Source organism: Salmo salar, chromosome ssa15, assembly GCF_905237065.1.
Source record: "Salmo salar chromosome ssa15, Ssal_v3.1, whole genome shotgun sequence".
NCBI classification, from domain to species: domain Eukaryota; kingdom Metazoa; phylum Chordata; class Actinopteri; order Salmoniformes; family Salmonidae; genus Salmo; species Salmo salar.
Window position 1 is genome coordinate 24,456,405 of NC_059456.1, and position 11,076 is coordinate 24,467,480.

An 11,076-nucleotide genomic window follows, 5' to 3' on the forward strand; every position below is an offset into this window, starting at 1 on the left:
AACTGAGGTCTCAATCGAAATATCTAAACAGTTTGCCAGTGGCATCTACTGCCTAATTTTGTCACTCTACCTTGCTATTCTATGAATATGTGTTACAACTTACTGCCAGGTGCCATGTCTGGAATGATGCTTTATAGTGTCATTGACAGTCATACCATTGTGTGGTTGTGTTTTACAATGTGTTGTCATTGACAGTCATTCCATTGTGTAGTTGTGTTTTACAGTGTGCTGAAAGAGGTAGTTGAGCCGTTTGAAGGCAGATGAAGCCGTGCCAGCAGTTTGTCAGATAGTGTCAGCTCTATAAATATGTGAAGTGCTTCGGAAGTTTCCATGTCAACGCTAACTAACCCTGTTGTTGTCCTGTGCTGCTACAGGTGTGTGGGGGTTGGGGAGGGTGTGTGTGTGTGTGTGTTTATGGGTTGCATTGCACATACAGTGAGCTACAAAAGTAATTGGACAGTGACATATTTTTCTACAAATTTGTTGGATGCATTTGCTGTTTGTTTTGGTTTCAGATTATTTTGTGCCAATAGAAATTAATGGTAAATAATGTATTGTGTCATTTTGGAGTCATTTCCATTGTAAATAAGAATAGAATATGTTTATAAACACAGACAGCTCTAGGAAGAGTTTTGGTGGTTCAAAACTTCTTCCATTTCAGAATGATGGAGGCCACTGTGTTCTTTAGGACCTTCAATACTGCAGAAATGTTTTAGTACTCTTCCCCAGATCTGTGCCTCGATACAATCCTTTCTCGGAGCTCTACGGACAATTCCTTCGACCTCATGGCTTGGTTTTTGCTCTAAAAATAAAGAGAGTACCACACTCTATACAAATAAACTCCCAGTAATTTATTTGGTGAAACAGGATGCACCTGAGCTCAATTTTGTCTCATAGCAAAGGGTTTGAATACTGTTTTTTATTTTGAATACATTTGCAAACATTTCGAAAAACCAGTTTTCACTTGTCATTATAAGGCATTGTGTGTAGATTGATGAGGGAAAAAAATGCATTTAATACATTTTAAAATAAGGCTGTAACTTAACAAAATGTGGAATAAGTGAAGGGATTTGAATACATTCCGAATGCACTGTAAGTGAATTTGTCCCAATACTTTTGGTCCCCTAAAGTGGGGGGACTATGTACAAAAAGTGCTGTAATTTCTAAACGGTTCACCCGATATGGATGAAAATACCCTCAAATTAAAGCTGACAGTCTGCACTTTAACCTTGTAGTTGTTGTGTCATTTTAAGTCCAAAGTGCTGGAGTACAAAGCCAAAACAACAAGAAATATGTCACTCTCCCAATACTTTTGGAGCTCACTGTATAACAGCCTACAATCACCTGTCCTATTCTGAATTGCATTAATATCAACACTATTCGTAAGAGAGTAGTTTAAAAGACTAGTTGCGGTGAGTTTTGGAGGAAGACATACTTTAAATCACCAAACAATCAACACCCTTCCCACAGAGGAAGATAAATGATGAAGGCATTTATCATTCACATGACAGGACACGACAGAGAATATGACTGACAAAAATAGCTAATATTTTACACCACAACTGGAGAACAAGTGCTATCTTCTGCACAAAACTCCACCAAAAATAACCCGTGTAAAAAGTTAACATTTATGCATTGCATTTGTTATAATATGAAATGAACATTGAATGATGTATTTTTTTTAAATCTATTTTATTATTTACTGGTATTTAAGCAAGACGCTTTTGGTGCTCAGTCTTTGCTCATTGTTCACTTTTGCAAATGCACTCATTTCATTTGTTGAGGTGGTGACCGTAGCAACCCCAACGCGTCCCTCTTTCCCCAGCAACGGCAAACATGGCAAATGAAAAGAAAGGAAGTTACCGAACTAAACGAGTTTTCGTCAACAATATTGATACCTATTCATCTAAATGTATCGCAAAGGTAAAATAGCAACGCTATAAGTCTTTGTATCAGAGTTTGATGTGGTGAAATATTACATAATGTAGCTGACAATGTTTTTGTTGACACATTTTGCGACTGTTTATAGTTTCTGTCAACCTGCATGGTTGGCGGCTCCTTGGAGGAGGCAGATGAAGATGGTCCCGCTGAGGATGAGACAACACTGCAAGATGGGACTTTTCAAATTGTTGGAACTATCTCAAACAACGAGGGGGAAAAACCCAGTTTTGCGTTAGAATGTTATACAGTGAGTATGCTAATAACCAACTATAAACTGGGTGGTTGAAGCCCTGAATGCTGATTGTCTGACAGTCGTGGTATACCACGGGTGACAAGTCATTTATTTTTACTGCTCGTATTACGTTGGTAACCAGTTTACAATAGCAATAATGCACCTTAGGGGTTTGTGGTATATGACCAATATACCACACCCCCTCTTGCCTTATTTATTAAATATACAATATTGATATATCCACACACTTCATCATTCAGCACTATGCGATTTTCATCTAGGCCTGTCATTGATGTCTTTCCATGTCCATTCCAGTCACAGAAGCGAGATCAGCTACTGCCAAGCCTATTGGAATGTGATGTGGTGGTTTACAACATCTCAGAACATGCAACAGCAGAGCTGATAGATGAGGCAACTTGGGCAATTTCAGGTAGGCTACGGACCAGTCCATCTGTTGGATGAAACCATCATGATAAATTCACTGTCAGATAGGGTTGTCAGAGTTAATCAGTTTTACTCAAGTTAACTTTTTGCGTTCATTTAAAAAAAAAAAAGTGTTTAATCGCAGTCTGAAAGCATTCAAAATATACATCATCTATACAGATAATAACAACAATGCAATGTCAAAACAAGTTAACATTGAGGTTAAAAGTGACCTTTATCAATTTGCTTGATTTTGCAAACCATTACTTTGGACAAAATCAAGATGTCAATATTCTTGTAATGCTTTTTGTATAAAAATGAAAATGTAATTACAGCTCAATTTGAGCAAATTCAGAATTTGCCATTGTGATTAATCACAGCAATATCTGCGATGAACTAGATGTGTTCTTTTCTTAACGTCTGTCAGCCCTACTCTCAGTCTGTCAGCCCTACTCTCAGTCTGTCAGCCCTACTCTCAGTCTGTCAGCCCTACTCTCAGTCTGTCAGCCCTACTGTCAGACTGTCAGCCCTACTCTCAGTCTGTCAGCCCTACTCTCAGACTGTCATATTATCTCACTGGACCTTTTGAGTTACATTGCAAATACTGCATGGCCTATAGCCTACTGTACCTACGGTAAGAAGCTGTCTCCTCTTCCTTTTATGCTGCAGCTCTTCACTCAGATATTGAGAGTTTTGTGTCTCAGAAGATATTCATTTTGATATCATCAGTCATGACCTGGGCAATGAGCAAGCCAGCCGATCCTGTAAGTTTCTATTCAAATCTTATGTTTCCTAACTACTATATCATTTATGTGTCAATACACTTTTCTGAATATTACTAATATATTTTCTGTCCTTAGAATGACCCAGAGATTCCTCTGACAGAGGACGACTACAGGAGGAAAAAACATCATCCTAACTTCAAGGAGCACACCAACGCAGAGAAAACGGTGCTCAAACTGGGCAAAACTGTAAGTATAATGGGTAGGGTTTGGCAATTGTCAACAACAATGTCAACAACAACAAAAACAATGGCAAAAACAACAACTCTTTTCTTTACCATACAGAAAAAGTCCAAGCTGTCCAGTTATGTTGTGGCAGCAGGTATTCAGTATGGAATGGGAGAAAACCTCCTCCACTACTTCTTCAAGGTACATCTGAACTATGTAACTGAGACATTGTTGTTCTATCAATACTTCGATGGATGTTCTCTGTCTCACTCTTTTCTCTGGCTTGACTCCTCAAGACGTCTTGGCTGGGAGAGTTTTCAAGAGCTCCTGTTTTTGGGCCTGGCACAAATGTTATCCCTACTATTCATGTCAATGACCTTGCAGGGTTTGTATTTTTCAATGTGTCCAATCCATTGTCTCGATGTTCAATTATTGCTTATTTAAGGGCATCTGTTAGAGTTTGGGTGAAGAAAAAAAAAGACTAATTCTATGATATCGTCTACTTTTGTCTACAAGGGTTATTCAGAATGTAATAGACCACAAGCCAAAGATACATTATTTCCTCGCTGTGGATGATTCCAATAATACTTTTGAGGATATTGTGAAGGTAAATAGGCTAAGCCAGACAGACATCTTGTTGATCATTTCAAGTTGGTCAAATTATTGCATTTCTTTCTTTTTTAAATAGATTTGTAGATCTACAAAATGGTTGGTGTTTTTTTTCTTCTGTATTCCCCCTGCTAGATAATAAGCTTTGTGCTCGGTCCAGGGAAGATCAAGAAAGTCCCTAAGGAGGAGGCCTACCTCACCAATGTTCTGACGGTCTGTCTGTTTTCATCTCTCATCTCAGGTTTAGGAAAGCTAATTCAGAAATGACCGTTGTCAGTTGGAGCATATCTTAACTAGCCTGGTCCCAGATCTGTTTGGTGGTCTTGGTTGACCATGGGGAATTGACAGAACAGCAGTAGATCCGGGTCTGGTCAATGTTGGAGCATCAATTTCACCTTGTTTTCCAGAACGCTGATATGGATTACCTGAGTGTCAACCTGCGGATAGAGCCAATCTTTCTGAAGGAAACCTTCAACCTTCACTGGGTGTCGGAGGCTGGCATCATTGATAACATCAACCGGGTGGTGGAGGAATACAAACTGTTGAGACTACTACGGGTGAGGGACCAAACCAACTACTGTATGTTTAGCTCTTCTGTTCTTAGCTTGGGTCTGAATAGATTTTCCCAGCACCGATTTAGAAGGTGAACATGATTATTGTCTCTTATTGGAAGGAAAGCTTCATTACACAGCAATACAGAGAATGTATAGATAGATAGATATTATAGATTATAGATAGTGTCATTATATTATTTTATATGATATTATATACTCATGTTCAAGTCAGAAATTGTTAAAATATTTAACATGCTCTTTGGTTTTCTCATCAGCCCATCAGAATCTGTCTCCTGGGCCCTCCAGCAGTAGGGAAGAGCAGCGTGGCAGAGAAACTGTGTAAACATTACAAACTGCACCACATCAACCTCAAAGAGGTCATTGATGAGATGATGAAACATCTGGTCAGTAAAAGCAAAGCAATGACACTTGTAAAGCTCTTCACATTTATTCTCTCTTGTAAAATAGGAAATGTCTCCCCTTTGTGGTAGATCAAAAGAAATGCACCCTTGTTATTTTCTGATATTACAGGTCTCTCTTGTACAATACACGAACGCTCTACAGTATCAATAGGTGTGTGAACCATTTTGTAAAACAACATCTTACAATATATTAATCCAGGTATTCATTTGAGTTGTCCATTATATGTCAGGAGGAGGCTGTGAATGGGGCTGAGCAGGAGGGAGAGAGTGAGGAGGCGGTCAGTAACGCTCAGGACCAACTGGACTCTCTGAAGGACAGCATGGAGCAAAATGAAGGTATATTAATATTCCACAACACAGCCGTGAGTTGTTCCTGAATGCGTGTTTGTAGATTTAATTTAGGTAATATTCCACAACACAGCCATGAGTTGTTCCTGAATGCGTGTTTGTAGATTTAACTTAGGTAATATTCCACAACACAGCCGTGAGTTGTTCCTGAATGCGTGTTTGTAGATTGAATTTAGACTCCGCCCCTCATCTCTATAATTTGTTTGACTTCATAGTTATGAAGATGTTTGTTTTCTAACATTTCTGAAGCAGTGTTATTGGTTAGTGGATTGATGAATGTCATCATTATTCTTGCAGGTCGCCTGAGCGACGGGCTTGTTTACCGTATCATACGCGATAAGCTGAACTCAACGCCTTGCAGGAACCATGGCTTCGTCCTCGACGGCTTCCCCAAGTCCTACGATCAGGCCAAGGAGATCTTCTATGGTAAACATAAATCAAATGAACATTATTTACAATTAAAGCGTTGATGATATCGTAAAATACTTTACAAATAAATGATGAAAAAGATAACTTTGTCATCCTGCTTGTTCTCTTAAACACTGATGTTTTCCAGATGAACTGGATTATCCCAGGTCCAAAATGCCTGCCTACAACAAGAAGATAATTCCTGGTAAGTAATTGTTAATTTAACTGAATTGCACAGTATTGCATGGCTATCACTGATTTTCCCCCCCGCCCCTCGTCTGCTCTTTTGCAGAGTTCATTTTCTCCCTGGAGGCATCTGATGACTTTTTAAAGGAGCGGGTGCAGAACCTACCTGAGAGTGTGGTAGAGAAAATGCACTACTCTAAAGACGAGTACCTTACCCGGCTGAAGAAATTTCGAAAGGCCAACGTGGAAGATGAAACGGTTCTGAACTACTTTGACGAGCTGGAGATTCACCCAGAGCACATTGGTAAGGATGAAATACTGTAGATATTGATTTACCAAAAGAGAATAATGCGATAGATAGAATCATTTTGAAACCCTAATATTCAACTGTAATTATGAGAACCAGTAATTGTAGTAAATAGTGATTTTGATTAGAACTCAACGCATTGAGAGGAAGTCTGTCAGTCTTTCATAGTCTGTCTGTCTGTCAGAGGTGAACAATGCCGTCGATCCTGAATACGGTGCTGTGATGGACAAAATCACCAGGCTGGTGGGGCGTCCCAGGAACTACGGACCCACCCCTGAGGAGAGAGAGGAGATGGAGAGGAAGTCCATAAAGGAGACAGCACAGCGCCTGGTACTGGAGACAGCAGAGTGGAAGAGGAGGGAGGCTGAGACCGCTGCCAAGATGGCCACCCAGCTAGAGCAGTGGGTAAGAGATGGGCTGCATCAGAAGTAGTATACTAGAATGGGGTGGCATTTCAGGAAACATCTCTCTCACATTACTCATTGAGATTTGATTCCATTGTGGAATCCTTTTAGGCTCATCTCCACATTGCTTACCCCTATCCAGTCCTCTCAGATCTCTAAACTTTTAGAATCACCCTATACCATGGAAGAGTGGGCCACCAGCAACAACGTAAAGCTGTAGTTTCTGGAGCTGTAGTTTCTGTGTAGCTGAGCTGTACATACCTTGTGTGTGGTTATCTCTAGAACCGTCACGTGACTGAGGTGAAGAGGCAGGAGCATGAGCTGCTGGAGGCTCGCTCCGCCCCCCTGAGGAACTACCTGATGAATTACGTAATGCCCTCTCTCACTGAGGGCATGATGGAGTGCTGCAAGGCCAAGCCAGACGACCCAGTAGACTTCCTGGTAATGTTATTATTCCTTTTTTAATTAAAATATATATATATATATATTATTAATCCCACAAAGAGAAATCAGATTTGTCACCAGCAAGAGACATAATAATATACTGTACACACGCATACATCAGAGACCAGTAGACGGAGCACTGATGGCTGGCGAAATAAGCAAAACCCATGTCTTCCATAGAAGAAAATGGATTCAATAGAGTAGTAGCCTACTTCTACTCTTCAATTATATAGGTTGTACTTCAACAATAAACCGATGTGAATTGTTGTCAGGTACCGAAGTAGCTAGGCCTACAGTAAACAAGTGTCACGTTTCCAACCGAATTGTCCTTTTTAGTTTTTTCTAAATACTACCTTTTTGTGTTTATCTATTTCAGGCTGAATATCTCCTCCGGAATAATTCACAAGATTAGTGTGATGTGGTTAACACATTCCAAACGTCTATGAGACCTTGTCGACTGGTATTATAAATGTTTTGTCATGACAGTGTTCTGTGTTGATCAAGTCTACCTTGTTTATTTTTCCCCACAAGAAATACAACAACAACAAAATAATTTTATGAATATAATGATCTTTAACTAAATAAAAGTTAAATGTATATTCTGATTCAATTGTGTGTTAATGCCTCTTCTACATTAACCCTAGCATGAATTGTAATCCAATTACAAACCCACAGCTGAATATTAAAAACAAGCGTGAAAACAGAGCTAGTGATTTTCTGAACAAGAAGTTCAACTGATTAAAACTCACAAAAAAAAAAAGCTTACATTTAAGGCCAGGCATCACAGGCTGACATTTTTGCGTCTATCAATTTTGAGATTTGTTTGTATTTTGGTCTATTAATATAAAATATATAGTTTCTTTAGCTGATCATATTCTACCTTCATTTGAATGAATTTTAACCACTTTAAAATGGAATTATATCAATCATTTCAAAGCTCACTACATTGATTTCCCCATCATTTAAATCCCATTTCATAGAGAATGTTACCAACTGGACTATATTTAGTAACTTACTTTGAAGAGATGGTGATTGGGTCTAAGTAGGTGTTTAGTAGCCTAATTTCAGTGTATTTGTCAGAAAGTTGCCACCACATTTTTCTCAGCATCAGAAGCATCTGTATTCACCAATTTGTGTGTGGTAAGATATATTCTCCAGACTTGCCCTGAGGGAATTGTTGATATGTTGTAAATGTTTTATTCTAGATAACATTTTCTTTGGAAAAGAAAGAAAAATGAAAAAAATGAATGTCATTAGTATTTTAATCTGCTCTGGAAATGTCCGGTCCTGGAGTGAAACCATCCAGCATCCAGAAAAAGGGATTTGTGCGATATGCAAATATGGACATATAATGAGACATCACCTAATTTGCATATTTGTATAAAATATTGATTGAAAAATATATATATATATATATAAAAATGTGTGTCTACGTTCAACTGGTAAAAGTTGATTGTGATATGATTAAGCTAAAACAAATCCCTATTGGGGTGTGGTGACATGCAGGGATAGGCGTCCCGTTAACGGGACAGTTGTAAATCATGCAGCGCCTCGTGTCACGATCGCAGATTTTACAGAAACAACAAATGTCGGTACATATAAGTGTCTCATTTCGGCTGAAAGCTTAAATTCTTGTTACACAAGACATTTGAAAACACCGAAAAGTGTAAAGACATTTGCTGATTGTCATTAGGCAAGAATTTATGTTTCCACTTCTGGCCGTGTGTATCTCGGTGCCGGCCACTCAAATTTCAGTGTTCTCTTCGAACCACATCGCTGGGATGCCGTTCCGGACCACCTTACTTTTGGCCCTGCACATAATGCAACACACTTTGAAAGGCAGTGACCAACATTGGTCAACCTCTTGACAAAAGTGATCGACCAGAAAGTGCCCACACACTCCTCAACCAGTTTCCGGGTCATGAAGAAGACAGAATGGAGAACGGAGGAGAGAGGACGGTGGCCCAATCCCAAATCGACCCCTAGACCCTACGCCCTATTCACTTGTACAAACCTGAGATGATTTGACGGGTCTATGTAATAGGGTGAAACTTCCACCCAGCCTATCAGAGGGCAAGTACGAACTATTACCATATTGATTTCACCTGTCACATCCACAAGTGCGTAGGGTCTACGGCATGGACTGTCAACTATACTGAACAAAAATATAAATGGAACATTAAACAATTTCAAAGATTTTACTGAGTTACAGTTCTTATAAGGAAATCAGTGAATTCAAATAAATTCATTAGGCCCTATTCTATGGATTTCACATGACTGGAAATTCAGATATGCATTTGTTGGTCATAGATACACTACATGACCAAAAGTATGTGGACACCTGCTCTTCGAAAATGTCATTCCAAAATCATGGGCATTAATATGGAGTTGGTCCCCCTTTGCTGCTATAACAGCCTCCACTCTTCTGGGAAGTATTTCCACTAGATGGTGGAACATTGCTGTGGGGACTTGCTTCCATTCAGCCACAAGAGCATTACTGAGGTCGGACACTGATTTTGGGCGATGAGGCCTGACGTTCCAATTCATCCCAAAGGTGTTTGATGGGGTTGAGGTCAGGGCTCTGTGCAGGCCAGACAAGTTCTTCCACGCCGATCTCAACAAACCATTTCTGAATGAACCTCGCTTTGTGCACAGAGGCATTGCCATGCTGAAACAGGAAAGGGTCTTCCCCAAACTGTTGCCACAAAGTTGGAAGCACAGAATCGTCTAGAATGTCATTGTATGCTGCAGTGGCGATTGCTTATTTGAACTGTTCTTGCCATAATATGGACATGGTCTTTTACCAAATAGGGCTATCTTCTGTATACCACCCTTACCTTGTCACAACACAAGTAATTGGCTCAAACGCATTAAGAAGGAAAGAAATTCCACAAATTAACTTTTAAGGCACCCCTGTTAAGTTTGGAACTCGGTAGTGAGTGTTGCAACTGAGGACAGACAATGTTTTTGTGCTACGTGCTTCAGCACTTGGCAGTTCCGTTCTGTGAGCTTGTTTGGCCTATCACTTTGCAGCTGAGCCGTTGTTGCTACTAGACGATTCCGCTTCACAATAACAGCACTAACAGTTGACAGCTCTAGCAGGGCAGAAATTTGACGAACTGACTTGTTGGAAAGGTGGCGTCCTATGACAGTGCCACGTTGAAAGTCACTGAGCTCCTCACTAAAGCCATTCTACTGAAAATGTTTTTCTATGGAGATTGCATGGCGGTGTGCTCGATTTTATACAGCTGTCAGCAATGGGTGTGGCTGAAATAGCTGAATCCACATACTTTTTTATCTATAGTGTACCTTAAAAAAAAAGTAGGGGTGTGGATCAGAAAACCAGTCAGTATCTGGTGTGACCACCATTTGCCTCATGCAGTGTGACACATCTCTTTCGCATAGAGTTGATCAGGCTGTTGATTGTGGCCTGTGGAATGTTTTTCCACTCCTCTTCAATTGCTGTGCGAAGTTGCTGGATATTGGCGGGAACTGGAACACGCTGTCGTACACAATGATCCAGAGCATCAAAAACATGCTCAATGGGTGAGTATGCAGGCCATGGAAGAACTGGGACATTTTCAGCTTCCAGGAATTGTGTACAGATCCTTGCGACATGGGGCCGTGCATTATCATGCTGAAACATGAGGTAATGGCGGTGGATGAATGGGACGACAATGGGCCACAGGATCTCGTCATGGTATCTCTGTGCATTCAGATTGCCATTGATCAAATACAAATTGTGTTTGTTGTCTGTAGTTTATGCCTGCCCCTACCATAACCCCTCCGCCACAATGGGGCACTCTGTTCACATCAGCAAACCGCTTGCTCACACAATGCCATACATG

At 40.1% G+C, this 11,076-nt stretch overlaps 1 protein-coding gene across 2 annotated transcripts; it reads left to right on the forward strand.

The window, feature by feature from the left end:
- The first annotated feature begins 1,793 nt into the window (after window positions 1-1,793).
- LOC106571115 (adenylate kinase 7) lies at window positions 1,794-7,833 on the forward strand. Of its 2 annotated transcripts, XM_014143798.2 has the most exons (18): window positions 1,794-1,923; window positions 2,030-2,188; window positions 2,489-2,603; window positions 3,266-3,360; window positions 3,457-3,567; window positions 3,664-3,747; window positions 3,843-3,931; window positions 4,063-4,153; window positions 4,291-4,368; window positions 4,563-4,712; window positions 4,985-5,113; window positions 5,362-5,467; window positions 5,777-5,905; window positions 6,036-6,092; window positions 6,180-6,377; window positions 6,565-6,785; window positions 7,067-7,225; window positions 7,605-7,833. In XM_014143798.2, the coding sequence occupies exons 1-18, from the start codon at window positions 1,837-1,839 to the stop codon at window positions 7,638-7,640; spliced, it is 2,094 nt and encodes a 697-aa protein (XP_013999273.1). In that variant the 5' UTR covers window positions 1,794-1,836; the 3' UTR covers window positions 7,641-7,833. The 2 variants fall into 2 exon arrangements, with proteins under 2 accessions (XP_013999273.1, XP_013999274.1); XM_014143799.2 differs by lacking the exons at window positions 3,843-3,931; window positions 4,063-4,153.
- The last annotated feature ends 3,243 nt before the right edge of the window (window positions 7,834-11,076 follow it).

Bases quoted from the DNA above. Each gene is read 5' to 3' on its own strand.
- LOC106571115 (XM_014143798.2), top strand. From the start codon at position 1,837: ATGGCAAATGAAAAGAAAGGAAGTTACCGAACTAAACGAGTTTTCGTC. The intron at 5,906-6,035 runs GTAAACATAAAT...GATGTTTTCCAG, and splicing joins GGCCAAGGAGATCTTCTATG to ATGAACTGGATTATCCCAGG. The intron at 6,786-7,066 runs GTAAGAGATGGG...GGTTATCTCTAG, and splicing joins CCACCCAGCTAGAGCAGTGG to AACCGTCACGTGACTGAGGT.